A 16,261-nucleotide genomic window follows, 5' to 3' on the forward strand; every position below is an offset into this window, starting at 1 on the left:
GAAAATAGTTTGCAGTTATTCAGATAGTCACAAACAATAAATCTCGGAATTATCATAAATTATCATAAATTGGCTAACATGCATTAAGATGATCTAAACAAGGAGGTGCCAGTAAATGCTAGAACATCAGAAAAAAATCAAGGAGTCTGCATCTCAGTATCTGCCTTACAAAGCAGGCTGCATTTCCTAACCTCTATTGTCCACCATCCAGTTCAGCAGTTCTGGAGGGCCCTGACTTTACAATGAGGAAAAAAAAAAAAAAAAAAAAAAAAAAAAAAAAAAAAAAAAAAAAAAAAAAAAAAAAAAAAAAAAAAAGGAGAGAGAGAGAAAGAAAAAAAAAAAAGAAAAAAATAGAAAATTCATTTAAAAGATACTTGGAATTCTTGGCTTGCTTGCTAGTTTTTAGTACTATCATCACTCTTACTTAAAACAGGATAATATATGTTTTCTGCAGCAAATTGCATGTACAACTACTGACAAGGCTATTCAAATATATGGGAAGAGGTTACAGTTTCCTACTGTTACAAGATGGAAGAAAAAAAACATGTTATTTTAAGAAAGCAAATGGTCTCACCCTGTTGTTTTCTTACCCTGGTTCTAAAGAATTGACACAAAATATGTACTGAAAAAAAAATCTGCATTTTACATACAACTGAAAGCTTGAAATAATACTATTTCCAAATAAATTATCATAGCTTCTGTGGCTCCCAGAAAGAATACAAAAGATAGGAGAGCATAGGGTTTCACATAGCCACAAAAGATACAGTTGTTGTTTTTTAATAATTAATTTGCGAGCATAACAAGAAAGTACCAAAAAGGTTCAAATTACATATCTGAAATGTTGTTTCTATAGCCTAGTGATTTCTTTTATCATTCTCTTTATACTGAGCAATGATCACTACTTGGGACAATGATTTGGGAGGATGAGAAATTAATCCAGTTGAATGCTAATGTGTATTTATAAGCTGAGCTCATGGCAGGTCTACAGACGTGCATGTATTGATTTAGCACTGCTCACTGTTTTAATCTGAAAGTGCGGCTGTATTTCCACACACAACCATAAATCTCGGCAAATTTCAGCCTCACTGATTTTGCACAGCCTAACTTAACATCTTGAAAGAATAAAACGATGAAGACATAACAGAGCAGTTCTTGTTATTCATAACTCTTTCCTCTTCCCTCTGTTAAACAGTAGAGATCAGCTTTGGAGCACAAATGAATCTCTCTCTCTACCTGCAGACCTCTTATTTTTCAATTCCTCCTCCTCCGTCCAAGGAAGCCAAATTCAGTCATTGTCAGCAAATCATTCATTATCCATTATTTTGGCTATTCCTAAGCATATTTTTTTTTCTTGTGGGAGGGAACTAAGGAAAAGAGAAAATAAACCCATTTATCTACACTTCTCAATACTTTTTCTCTTGTTTAGTCAGAACAGTATAAATCAAAATTATTTTATCATCTGCCTACAGGCTTAGGTAGTGTGAGATTACCTCCTCGCTGGATAGATAGGCAGACACCTATTAATACCACAAGCCTACATACTCACAGATTACTCTTTAATTTATTCTTGCATACCAATTTCACTTCTGGTAAAGGTTCCTAACCAAGCCTTATACACTCAGTTTAAACAGATGATGTCTCAAGGAAGCCATCAGTCTAGAAAACCATAATAATTGAAGACTGCCATAAAAGGGCACTTTCAACCACATCCCATTTCCCAAGCTCTGACCCATCTGCCAACTCAGAACTGTAAAAAACTGTTTCACATATTGTGAAAATTACATATATAAAAAATACATACATCTATATGTACATGCATACATAATGCTTTTTCTTGCAATGAAGATGTTTTGTTGTTGGTATAATGCCTAGCATTGATAACTTTTTCAAAATACATCAACGTATTTTGTATGTTTTACTTCTGGTTTTGTAACATTAAGACAACCCAAAAGCCAACAGGATTTTCAAGACTTGGCCTGCTGGGCTAAATACACTATACATAAAGATAATTGTTGGTCCTCACCCCTATCTTGCACTAATTCAACACCCCATCTTGGAAAGTGTTGACTGCCTCTCTTCTGTCTGGAAGGCAGGAGAGGAAAAATCCCAATACATTCAAAATAACTTCCAGTTTCTCTGAACTGCATTTTACAGTTGTTCTTTTAATAAATACTCATAGTAACATCCTGCTTTCAATAGCTATTCTATAGTGGAATTAACACCTTGTAACAAAGGCACTACAATAAATAAAGTACAAACTCCCTTAATTTTTGGTAACTTAATGTCAATCTTATTAGAACAGAGCTAAATGGACAAATTACTCAAAATCACTGCTAAACCTTCCCGATGCTTTGTCCCCTTAATAGCACAGCATGTAGACTTTATCTATATTTGAATCTGCTTCTGTAGTCTCAAGTCCCAGCTGTGCTGAATAGCAAATATCTCCATTTCAATAGGGAAGATGGTTGTACTAAAGTAGTTCTCTCCAGGGGTCAATATACTTCAGAAGGGCATTTAAGTGGCTGTATGTTACAGAGCAGAAACATCAGCTCACATATTATTGATTGTAACTGCACGGCTCTGTTGAAAAGATGCCTGCAGTAGTATTAAGTGCTGAGACAGGAATAGAGGAGTGTCACACATTAAAAAAAATTACTATCCATCTGTTGCCAAATTTTAGATAGATGAGCAATCACAAGATAACACAAAATCTAAAGCACAACCTCTGTGGCTGATGCGTCACGGTCACATTCAGTGACACTTCCTCAGTTTCACACTGCTTAGATGGTCTTTTGAATACTGACTGAAGCAAGCAGGAGGCAGAGTTTGATTTCTGCAGTTTTGCAAAGAGTAGGTAATAGATATGTACACGGAAATTTGCTTTTGGTAGCTTATATATACCCTTTTCTTTAAAACGCCATTAACCTGTTCTGATCCCATCACTGCGGCAGCCCAGGACAACTGGAGCCCTCTGGAACCACTGCAGCGTCAGGCTGTGAGCCCTGAGCTGCAGCCAGAGCTGCAGGCACACACCCTGGGCACCACCACACTGCCCTGCCTGCAACTCATGTGATCCCCACACCCTCATCTCCAGTGACTTCTGCATAATGTCTATGCCAAATACCATCAGGGAAGGGTAAGTCCAGCACCCCAGACTGCACTTTTGGCAATGTGCCCAAGGAAGCACTTGGATCACTCGGCCTCACAGTGAAGTACACAGATGATAGAGGTTAATCCTGGCCTAGCAGGGAAAACTCAACCCAAGAGTATTTGCGCAAAGGGGGGAGTCAGCTGGGCTCAGTGAAAATTAGGATCCTCCAGTTGGCTGTGTCAACTGCAAACCTGGATGGAAACTACATTAAGCAGAATAAGACATATAGTCAAAGTTTCTTAAAAGGTGCATCTGTGGGAGTTTCACAAACCCAGAACATCAGCAGCCACAGAAGGGACTAGTCAAAAAACATGTTCTTACACAGAGTCAAGAAAAATCAATCAAACACTGCATGAATGCAAAGCTGACAGGCAAGCCCAAAGTCAGTAAAATCAATCCTGTATCACCACCTTTCTTGAACAGATTCAACATCATATGCTAGCAAGGAAGCTTGTATGACATGATCACAGTGTTTCTGGGCTTTACAGACCTTTTTGTTTCAGAGAGCCTGAGATGACTATTTCTTTGCCTGCAAGAGGGCAGCAGAACCAGTTTTTCTCTTAGAAGTGATAAAGTACTATAGGAAATAAGGCATGACTTCTGAGGATGAATCTCCATGCCTACACTTCAGGTTTTAAAATAGTTTTCTAATTTTTCCTATCAATTTAATTAAACAAGAGGCTTAAAACAATTCAAATAGAAATCTTAAAAATATTTTATACAAAAACCACTCAGAGGCGGGGAAATGTAATGGATACAATTATCACATAGGAAAGGACTGAGAAGGCAAAGAGGCAATAGCTATACCCAGTGTCAGAGAGCCGCCCCCTAGTAAAGAGTTAAATAGTATCTAGGTCACTCTAAAGTCTTTCCTGCACACCCTCAGCTCGCTGCATATCGGAAATGCTGTGTGGGAAGGCCAGGGAACTAAACTCACAGACCAAGTATGACTCAGACTGCAGTAATTTAATGATACTTTTATTCCCTTAAATTATATTTGGGATTAAAAGAATCCACACCCTTAACATGAAACCAAATCACAATGAAAGGAAGAAACCACAAATTAACAGATCTTAGTGTTAACAAAAGGTATCTAGAAACGAATTAATTACTAATGGCAAGGACCGAAACCTCTCCTATAACATACTATATGGTCAGAACAGCAGAAGGCGAAGAATTTGAACCCCAGTCAGATGTTCTTCTGAAAGCCTAGTAAGGATGATCTCAGCAACAGGAATGTCAGAACTGCCTGCCAAAAAAATAAAGAACTGTCATAGCCAAATGCTGACCTCTACCACTAGGGGAAGGCAACTTGAGAGAAACAGCCTCACATTTCTTCCACCACTGAAGAAGCTGAACTCAAGAGTTGTCAAATATCTTTGGCACAAGCATGAACAGAAGTACTGGATCCTGAAGAAGGCAGAACACCAGTGACCCAGATCCAAATACAAGTCCAGCAAAATTCTTGAGGACAAATTAATTTTTTTGCAAATTCTCTCCCCCTGAAAAAACTAGAACTTTGGAAAAGACACTAATGAGCAGAAGAAAACACAGCCCTCAGAAATACTCTTTCCTGACTACAATAAAAAATTATGAAAATTTACTCTTTCCTCTGCATTTTAAGCTGCCTCCCCATCTCTCACTTATGGAAAGAACAAAACAAGGCACAGCAACTACCAGAAAATGATGAGCAAATCTAAGATGCCCTAAAGGCACTCAGATGTCTTCTATCACAAGAACTTGACAATCCTCATAAAGAGAAACAGAAATTAATTTCCTCTTTTTCATGGCAAAAAATTAACTAATTTTGTTGTGGTGATATAAATAGCAGTGGATGCCCTTTTCAGAAGAGTTTCTATTAGTATGTTATTATACCATTATAAAGCATCTGGCTTTACAGCATATATTTAGATATATTCCGCTCTGTTTCTAATTAAACTATTTTTTTTTTTTTTAATCCTGTGAGATAAAAGAAACTAACAACGTTCCCAAAACCAGTATCCACCACTAGGATACTTGTTCAGTAGCCAGTTACCTTTAAAAGTCAAGTTTTGCTACTGCTCACCTTTCAGCTACATGCAGAGCCTGTGCTCCTCAGATTATCACCTCGACCTCAGTTCAAGTGTTAGATGGGAAACAGTTGATCAGTGGCACTCAGAGCTGTCCCCTCTTCCTGGGAGGTCCACTCTTTCCGAAACATTTAATGCCATTTGTGAAACTGCATATTTCAGAGTGAGTGTCCTAGACTTCAAAGAGAATTAACAAATATATAATTAATTAAAAAATAAATCAAATGGGTGGAAAAAAACTTCAGAATTTCCCATGGAAGAAAGCAGTATGCAATTCACTTGGGAAGAACAGAGGACTGGGACAGATTCTTGCGTATTTTTAAAATGTCATAATTCTGAGTATTTGGAAGATGTTCAAAAAGAATTGATCCTAATTTACATTTTAAAAGTACATTCATGCTGAGGCCTTTGCATGATGACGGACTTTTCAGCAGCAGTCCTGGCCTAATAGTCTTTCACTGCTAGTACTGTACTTCTGCTCTGAAATGTGGAAGCCCTGTAAGCTGGTACAGAGAAAAAGGAACAGAGAGCAAGACTTTCCCTCTCATTATTTGAGGTCTTCAAAATGTAACACACAGACTTTTGGCAACAAATAAAAAAGCCTTAGCAATAAAACTAAGACAAAGCCTTCCATACGATAAAAAACGTGTAGCTTCGAGTATGGGAAATGTAAGAGTTTGAGTACAGGATCTCTGCGGATGAGGGGGGAGGAAAGGCAAATTACAAAGAGTCCTTTCCAGATCAACAATAGCACAAACAAACAGCAACGAGGGAAAGGAAACGCATACTGCTGCACCGGCTCAGCTGGATACCCCACCATGCCGATACCCTCCGGACTCGAAGGGAAAAAGTCTCTCTTCTCTCTGCCAAACATCTCCTCCAGAACTCAGCCAAGGCATTCAGGCTTAACGCAGGGGAGATTTCTGCCTGGGGGACTGCACAGCTACGGGTTGAAAAGAAGAAGAAACCACAGTGCCAAAAGAACCAGACTTTGTGGAGTTCATCTGGAGCTCTGCACTTACGTAGCTGAGAGCTCAGCCCTCGCTGGCAGATAAATCCTCAGTGCCCACTGTGGAGCAGGGAGCGGGTTCCACCCCCCGCGCTGCCGGGAGAAGCGCTGGGTCCCGGGTGCTTTCCAGGATCAGGCCTCTGAGCACACTGCACACAGACAGCTCCAGTCAAGCCTGCCATCGTCTCGGGGCATGGGGAAGCGTTCCTGTTTGCCAGCACAGCGCTCCCTTTGGGCTTTGATACATACACTAAATGAAATTATATACTGAACTAGAAAACTGTGCTTGTCTCTGGGCTCCAAAAGCTCTTCAGTTACCCTTTCAGCAAAGTCCTTGAAACCAGAAGTAAGTAGTTTAGCTCTTTTTCAGGTCTTTATATATATTTCTGACATTACAGGTTTGCAAACAAAAGATTTCAGGTTTATCATGTATCTGTACTACCCTGTATGATAGTCTTCTCTTACAATCTTAGATCTTTTATTAACATAATACTTATTTCACTATTGCATTCACTCCAGCGTTAAAGTCCTTATTAATGCAACAGAATAATTGTCGATACTTTCAGTAGACTTGTGAAAGCTTATTAGTGACTACACCTAAGCCAAAAAGCAGTACTAGGATTAGAAATATTAATAATGTGTAAGACCTAAGTCCATGATGTTCTCCTAGAAAAAAATACTGATTCAGACTCTGTCTTCTAAAGATAACATAAAAGTACACAAGTGCACAGAATATGGAAAACAAGCATTTAAAAACACATATTTTAGGCTAACATATCTCAGTTAAGATGGCCCAAATGATCAGTTACTTAAATGTAATTATTTATAACCAAACGTGAAGTTACACACATTTGGTGGATAATTTTCCTCTTTTGGGAAAATAAGTAAGAGAAGAAATGTAAATGTAAGGGGCAAGATAGGAGTACAAACTAGAACATATTTCTTCCACTGCAGTTGAGTCTGTAAATGATTAACCCAACCCACACAGGTTATTTCAAGTAGAATATTTGTACTAGTAACATTGTCAAAACAGACCTCAAATCAAAGTCTTCTCTTTTAGAGTTTTCATTGGTGTTTTTTTGCTCTATCTCCATGTATCATACATGCAAATTAAAATTTTACTTTTTTTTTTCCCCAGGTACAGGACATCTATCTACAAAGATCAGACATTTAAATGATAAAATGCTAATTCTTCTCTCAGTAACCCTTTAATGATTTAATTTTCTACAGCATTGGTCTGAGGCTTGAGTAATGCAACTGCTCAACTGAGGCAGCTGACATTTTCTGAATGCCAAAACAGGGTAAAATTTTAGGAGTTGTGGGGAAAAAAATTGAGAATCAAGGCTTAACATTCCATGAAGTTTTTTTTAAAGATAAACACTTTTTTTTTCCTAATTTCTCAGTTACACATTTCATTGGAGGTAGCAGGATCTGAATTAAATTAAATTAATTAAATTCGTTTACCTATATTTGCTACTAGTTTCATTCTGCAGGTTAAATATGAATATTTATTATGCGGGTTGAAAAACGTTTAGGGCTTTTGTTTGCCAGCCCTAAATGTAGCTCGGCAATAATGTGGGTAAAAAAACATTAAAAGGTTATCACAAAAAATGAGTGGCCTTATAACTTGTGAGCATCAGATGGCTCATTTTTTAATTTCAAGGAGCTAGCATTACAGACATCAGAGCCAAGCAGAATGAACCTTTAGCAAACAAAGTCAAGACTTCACAAGATTTCTACAAGTTATGTGAAACCACATGTGCTATTCGACACTGTATATAAAAATCTGCTTGCAAATACCGATCCTGATTTCTACGCTAAATGGCTTCCTGAAGAAAAGGACAAGCTTGATGTAAGCACGCCGAGGCCAAAACCAACTTGGGCTCTAAGCTGAGTCAATTCTGGACTGGTTTCTGACTGAGACGCCCACCTAAGAGGTCTCGGACAGAAGGGGCAGTTTTCGGCATCATGGAACCCACAAAAAAGCCTGAGTAGTATTTGTTAATATTTTGAGTAGTCCACTGGAATTAAACTATCCCCTTCAAAATGTTCTTGAATTACTGGTTATTCCAATGAATAGCTGCTGCTATCGCTTCCCATCTGCGTCAGGTCCCTGCCGTTGGGGAGCTGGGGACTGGGACCCTGATCAAAGGCATTCCAACAGCTGCCACTGGACATTTCATTCCTGCAGCTCTGCGGTCGCATCTCCACTCAACAAATACCCAGCCCTGCGCTACCAAACCAGCTTTTTGTTTTCCACAAAGAGATCTTCAATGGTGGTAACTTTTACCAAATCTGTTTTCCTAGTGCTTCTTTTACAAGCAGCTGCGGCTGAAACATTCCTTCCACTCTCTTCTCCTCCCTCGCCCCCACTTCCTCAAGGAAATTCCATGGGATCACCATTCCTCTGGCCCCACACTGCAACAAAACTCTCATCTCCCAGGGGACAGGGAGCTTGTGCAATCACTGGATCTCCACATCTGCGAGCACAGGGCAAACACAGAGTTCTTTCGTGCGCCTGTATTTGGATTAGTTGTTTTTTTAAACAATGCGCTGAGGGGAACTGCTTTTAAGTTAGGCTAAACTAAATACTTGGAAAAGCCACAATCTTTGCTTAATAAAAAAATGGAAAGGGAAAATTAAAACTATATTTGTTTTAAGTTTGAGGCACGTCAAGAGACTATCTGCATCTGCAGGATAGGACAACTTTTTTACTTTTCTCTCAACTACAATTTCCCTGAAAATATCTATGGGTCCCTAATAACATTCTACAAAAAAAGCATTACTGTAAAAAAACACACTGCAACTACTCAGAGAAAATTTCAACGTAGATTTCATTTGATTATGAATGCAAAGCTGTCTGAATTTTATTTCTAGCTAATTGAAGTCCAAATATTGAGGGGAAGACAGAGAGTCTTCCTTCACATGATGCCAGGCTAGACACTTCATGATACGACTGCTGAAATCAGTTGCTAAACGATAAAAGAAATGACTATTTAAACCAAACATCACATCTCCAGGCCAATCGCAGTTCCCATGGCATACCAAGCAAGTAGCTCGGTCCTTGTTGTGGAAGTCAAGCCCTGACAAAAAGGAGCATTTCATCCTCCATGTCAGGCCTACATCTCTCTGGTGCATCTGGCAAAAGGAACATACAATAACAAACTCTATTTCTTTTCAGCTGTAGAAATGAGATACATATTTTTGACAGCAACCTCTCAGAAGATCACCAGCTCAGACAGAAGCCGGCAGAGCCGGTTTACACCACCATGGCAGGCCACTCCTCCTCTGACAGTTTGTCTGGTTGAGAAACTGGGTGCATCAGCTGGGCAGAACACAGCTGAGATTAGCTGATCTGGTCCAAGGGTTCCTGTGGGTGTTTCTCTACAGTGTTCCACACCACTGCACTGACAACAGCACTGGCACAATCAATGGATACAACCAGGGAGCATACCTTCACCATCCTTGGGGGTATGTTTGCTCTGAAGAGCAAAAGCGAGCAAAAAGCACAGCTAAGGAAAATCTATTGCAGACAGCACAAACCCCAAACCATGCCATAGTCCTTGAACAGGGAATAAAGGAAAAACATGATGTTGGTATTATACAACAGAGCTGAACAGTACAAATCACGTACTGCTCAATCACTAAGGAATCTATCTCCTCCTAGAACCAAATATTATTTTGCAAACCTGGTGTTATTCATTCAGACATGTATGCAATAACACTGCTTTTAAATTTGCACACATAACTCTGAAAAAAAGAAATTTGCAGAGGGCTTCTTTCTACCCTAAATAGGTAAGAACAATAGATAGGCTCCTGCTACAATATAATCAGTATTAATACTGTTCTCAAAGGGAACAATTTCAGAGACACTGATGTATCACATTTAATTATATGACATGAAATCATATTCCACATAATTATGAATGCAATACTTCACTGCAGCCAGCAAACCATGAAAGAAAAATGCAATAAAAACAGAGAATAAAGGGAAAAGGAATAAAGATAAAATACTTTAAAAATAATTGGAGAAGTTAGCTTTGAAAACTTCCATTCCACTTTCACTTGGCCACACCATTTATCTAAAGGGGTTGTGTTCGTGTGCTATAAGTATTTCTAAGCAGCAATAACCTGCCCACATCACTCTCCCAAGGAGTTAAATGCAAGAGATGTTCAGACTATTTTCTGAAGTCCAGTCTTTTTATCCTACCGAGGTATGCTGAGTAGAATTAACAAATTTCTTGATCTTAAGTGACCACAGTGGTGCCAGCTCCCTGCTGCAGTAAATGTCTGAGCTCCAGTTCACCTCTTTTCAGTCCTAAGTATGTCTGAAGCAGATGAGAAATGGCAACGTGGGAGAAGTCACAATTACACAGCAAAGAACATGGAGACATGAATATGTTAATGGATGTCACATGAAAATGAAAATACGTCTTTTATTAAGAACAGGGAATTGAAACAACTTGCAAGTGATATTGCCTCAAAACAGGGAAACGTTGCAGTACATAACTATGTTTTGGAAACAATGCTGTATATCACATCAGGGTCGTATGCTTCAAGAAAATGATTAGCCTGCCAGTTGTTTTAGCTGTGCCTGTGTTCACAATGCTGAATATTTAGCAAGGAACCCTTAAATTACTCTTTAACAAGACAGGTCATTTCAGAATGCACATATGCAAAGGCAGCCACCGCAAGGTCCTGCTTCTTTGTACAGCCATCCTGGCATGGAACAATGGCCTGCTGTGGTAATCCTTTATTTTGTTACCTTAAAGCATCTGCTTTCCTGAATGTAATCCCATTAAAAATCCACAATATGACCCTACAGTGATAACTTAATGGGGAAGGCCAACTAAATAAAACTGTCCAGAATAAAAAGGGATTTCAAAAGTATCATATAGACCACAAACAGCTTGATACAAGCAGCACAGTGTAAGAAAACAGCCTGGAAAGGAGAATGCCAAAGGGTGGACTGACCAGATGATTTATGCTGAACTGAAGAGAGGAGACTTGGGTTAAGCCTCAAAGCTTGAAATCTCACCCAGGGACTGGGGATAGTCAGGAGGATGAAGGGTCTGCTGCATCATTCTCATTTAATGATGTAAATGTCACAAAAGGAAGTCTCTGAAGACAGCATTATACTGACACAGTGCTGCTGCAGGCCAGCAACTAAATCATAAGCAAGACAGTGGAAAGTACAGGGCTTTGGAACCATGTGTCTTCAGCATAAAGGTCATCCTCAGCAGAGCACAGTGCTCAGTGACAGTCTGGAAAACACCTAGAAAACATGTCAAAGCAAGTTACAAACTCCTGACTCAATCTGCTAAGACCCAATCACGTAAGTCCCTAATCAGATAAGCAGGCTCAACGATTTCAGTGAATAACTGGAATGGATTTAATCTTGTATCTTCAGATCCAGATATCTTCAGATCCAGTTGAAAGAAATGACTAAGAGTCACCAAATAAGAACGTATAGTTTAAGCCTAAGTAATATATTCAACAGAAGAACTGAAGAGAGCATATCAAGTATTGATATTCACACCAGAAGGGAGTGCAATCAGGCACGGCTGAAGCAACCACTGCCTCAGCAACCCTGTCAAACCAGCTCTCCATGGCAGGGGCTCGCTCAGGGCAGCAGAGCCCATGCAATGGCACTCTACGGTTGTGAAAAGAAACCACACAGCAGAGTCAGGCAGCGTCCTGCAGGCTTTCCCAAACCTCACTGGCTCCTGTCCTCTGCTCCTGTCCAGTCTCCCACAGAAAAGACAGGATCTGTGGGCCACTGCATTGATTGTTTTGCCTACTCCCACATACCTGATGGGAAGCTCTTATGGCCAGGACTGACTCACATCATGTCCCCCCGACACTCCTCTGCTTCTGGGCTGACTGTTATGACATCCTTGTGACAAACAATACCTACTTTAGTCCTCCCCACACTTCTCCCTCTGGCACAAGTGATATGAAGAAATTTGTTTTCTCAATGCCGAACTGGAGTAGCAGGCTCAAATTTGAATGAACTATTCAGAAACATGGCAGCTTCATTTACCACACAAAAGCCAGTGATATACCCTGAAAAACAGCCACGCTCCCCAGCCCTCACAACAAAACCATAATGTGCTCTTTTCCATTAGGAAAAGAGGAAAAAAGCTTCACCTAACAGAAAAACAGAAAGGACCAATCAGTTCAAGGTGGAGACGGATTTGTAGACATGTATACTGGCAAACTGTTCTCTTGCCAGGAAAATTCTTTTCCACAAAGCTGGCGAACATTTGTTCACTGCGTTTGTAAATACTGCTTAGCTGCGCTCCAACAGGAAAGTAAGCCCAACACTTCCATAATTGATAAGAGGTTTTTCTAGTGATTCACCAAAAATAATTAAACAAAGTAAAAACATGGCCAAAATTAGCACTCCCATCATGACAAGAACTAATGCAAATCCTGACTAAATCAAATAAAAGTCACAGTATAACAATTCCCACAGAAGAATTCTGTAGACTATTTGAGCTTGTATTCGGAGGGATTCTGTCAATAGCAATCTTTCTCTACCACAACCATCATTGAAAAAAAACTTTTCAGTAGAGTATATGTATGATGTAAGTCCATGATGATCAGAAGGAAAAATCTCTGCAGATGGGCTGTTTCTGGTACTAGCAGTCACAATGATGTTTTTCAACCATTATTTCCTCAACCCACAGGTGTTTCTCTGTCTTGTCTGACATCAGCCAAAAGACAGAAAACAAGCCAGTGACTTTTTATGCACACCCACCAAATGCTGCTTATTGCCAACTAGCAAGATCATTTCTACAAATTTCTATGCAAAGCAGCCTTTATATCCATTCTTAGCATCAAGCATTGCACTGGACACCCTCTTAGGACAGCAAGATGCATTCTACATGGAGAAAAGGAGGTAAAATTACTCTAAAAGCCTCTCAGTAAAATCTTGGGAATTTGGAAAGAGCTAAAAAGATATTTCAGACACTTGGAGTCAAAAACCAGCCTCTTCACTGACTTCTGTTTGTCCAAGATTTTATTCTCCATTTATTTTGTATTATCTCAGCTTAAATAATGAACATGGCAGTTTCACTATCAAGAATATCTTACCTTTTACATCCTAGAAGCTTAGGCAGATTTATAATAAAGAAAAGGTTTGCATTTTAAACTTCCCATGGTCTACAAAAGTGGATTACTGAGCTTTGGTGAACAGGGAGAGAGCTGCCATTTCCATCTTATTGCCACATCCAGTTAGTTGCTAAGAGATTATGTTGTCCAGCCTACAGTTTCTGCACATCTTGCTTCCTCAGCAGAAATGGAGAATTTTGAGACAGCATCTCCTTTCCTCTTAAGTAAAATGCTTAGGAGGGAAATGTCTCACAGGAAAAAATGTCATGACCTTACAAGTCTAAATTAACATCAGAATTGATTTAACAACTCCATGGGTGAAATCCTTGCCTGTTCTTTATTTTCACAATTCATGCTACTCCAACTACAATTATATATCGAACAGTAACAACAAAATTGGAATCTTTGGCCATTTAAGAGGGAGGGGACCAGCTACAGCAAAGTATTAAACGTATTTTTTTCTAGGCTGTTCATCCATCAATGACATCTGAGACTCTGCAACCCAAAATGTCTTCAGAAAGAGATTAAGGAGTTATAGTAACCACTGCATAAATAGTAGTTACTGGGGCGGCTCCAGTGCAAAATAACCTCACAGCTCTGTCCTAACATAACATGAGTGCACAGCCCAAGGTTTCCTCATCAAAAGACAAAAACGGGAAGGAAAAATCCACTTCTGTAAAACATGCATTTGCAACCAAAATTCAAGTTACAAGAGGTCATTGTCACATGGGAGGCTGTAAAAATGTTTAATTTATCAACAAGTCTTTTCACAGATTGATTATCTATTCTCTTCTTTGCAGAACACAAGGATTTCATTTGCTGGTGGAGAAATGAGCAAACAGAATTTTATTTCTTTAAAGACCTGAGGGCAAGCAGTTTTTATTATAATACTAAGATAACTTATATGTGTCTACTACCCTGAAATACCTTTTTTTTTTTAATAAAAATACCAAATCTTCTCTGTAAATTAGGTATCAGATTTTTTGCGATATTCAAAACCAAAGGTACTTCACATAAGTTCGGATCCAAAATTTACAGGTTTTGCTATCTATTTTTCTTACTTGTGTTGTGCTCTATTTTTGTATACTCTTAGTTACTTATCTGCTAAATGGAACATAAAATTATTTTTTAAATTTCAGACAGTAGCATTATATACAAGTATTAATAATCCTTAATCCAAAATAGACAGATTTTAATGTTTTCTTACATGTAGTATTGAAAATTTAACTGAGTACTTTTGATGTCAAAATAATCCAGACAGTACACTATGAATTTCAGAAGTACATTTTAAAAGACATTTTAAAAATCCAGTAAAACATTTCAGGCATGTGATTTTAAACAGTGTATAAACAGCCCAACTGCGCTGTCTTTTGACACATAACCCGTATTTGAAAGTAAGAGGCAGTTGCTGCTGTAAAAATTAAAAAAAGAACAAATTAAATCTCATGAGCAAAAAAATCTTAGGTTAACAACACTGCCTAAAAACCCTCTGCTAAGCCAAGTCTACCCAGAACTTCAGCCACTAGAGAGGATTCTTACGTGGATCAGTTATTTCTAATCATAAAAATAACTGCAGTAAAGTGCAGCCATAAATTAGTCTGAAACTAGGATAAGCCTTCAAATGCACCTTGTAGTTTACAGTGATTCAGAACAATTACTGGAGTTTGTATCAACAGATTATCTTAGTAGTGAACAGACACCCTCCATGCAGGCTCTCAATAGCGAGTTTCACATTTAGGTATTAGCTCTATCTGTGATTTCAACAGCACTATGGGTAATCACAGCTTTTACAAAAGCAGCGGGTTGCTTCAGTTCACCACTGTATTCTCACTTTCTTTGCTTCTCCAAAGCATCAAACAATCTTTTCCTTCTGATTGCCAGCAAAGCTGAAACCTGCCACCATATCACAGCATGAAGCTGTTTGGTTATGAATCTGGTTTTCTTCCCTCAAAATCCAAACACTCATCTTGGATACTACTATAAGCCTTTAAGGTATGACATTATAATTTACATATAAACACAGTACTTACGGTTGGCATAATTTTACCAGGTCCTGATCAGTGGTGTTTGGAGGCAGTGCTCTGATGTAAAGGTTTGTTTTACTTAATTGATCCCATCCTGAGTTGCTGCTGCTACTACTGTTGTTATTACTGCTGGTGGTGCTGGGACTAGGAGGAGCCATTGGGTGGGCTGGAACAATGGACTGCTGCAAAGGAAAAAAGCACGTTAGAATAAAGAACAGGTAGCAGTCACAGCATGCACATCAGCTCAGTCTACTGCAGCCTGGTTACATTTGGAGCACTGTGTTCAATCTGCTCCTAATTACCCACGAATTTTAAATACAACTGCTTTCACACCACATTTGGGACAGGATTCACAAGCACATCCTAATATCTCCAACCACCATTTGATGCATGACACAAGGTCAAATTATATATAACCTCCACTGAATATTACCCATAGGATTTTATCACTCTTCATTGTGTCATCTGACGTGAAAATGAAATAGGAATTATTGTTCCTCTAGGTTCCAGCAGGTACAAAGTTTATATCGCTATGACTGTTTCATGTGTCCAATTGTGGCGGACACAAAGACGATGCTCTTTCCTTAATCTATCAAAAATACAAAAATAATTAGAAGCCTCTTTTCTATCTCTTCTGGCTTTTAGTACTTCACACAATACTGCTATTATTTTTTCAGAGATAGAGAAGGAGCCCAGATAGCTTAAGGATCAGACTTTAAATGAATGGTGTTCCTTGGGAGAACTTTCATACCGCTGTCTGTCTCCATATTTGTGGATTACTTCACAATTGTCAAGAAAAAGGCTCTGTATAATGGTAAAAAATTAAAGGTTCAAAAGGATAAAAGCACATAAGCAATTCTACCCACTCCTCAAGGTATCTAAACTTATTGCT

At 38.8% G+C, this 16,261-nt stretch overlaps 1 protein-coding gene across 5 annotated transcripts in view; it reads right to left on the reverse strand.

The window, feature by feature from the left end:
- Positions 1–16,261, reverse strand: part of RBMS1 (RNA binding motif single stranded interacting protein 1) — a 144,468-nt gene that overhangs the window by 50,821 nt on the left and 77,386 nt on the right. For 4 of the 5 annotated variants that reach the window (XM_040069234.2, XM_040069233.2, XM_040069231.2 and 1 more), the window contains exon 2: positions 15,376–15,551. In XM_040069234.2, coding sequence (XP_039925168.1) covers positions 15,376–15,551 — 176 coding nt within the window. The remainder of the gene's footprint in view (positions 1–15,375; positions 15,552–16,261) is intronic. The other variant, XM_040069232.2, reaches the window with a different exon arrangement.

This window comes from Hirundo rustica, chromosome 7, assembly GCF_015227805.2.
Source record: "Hirundo rustica isolate bHirRus1 chromosome 7, bHirRus1.pri.v3, whole genome shotgun sequence".
Lineage (NCBI taxonomy): Eukaryota > Metazoa > Chordata > Aves > Passeriformes > Hirundinidae > Hirundo > Hirundo rustica.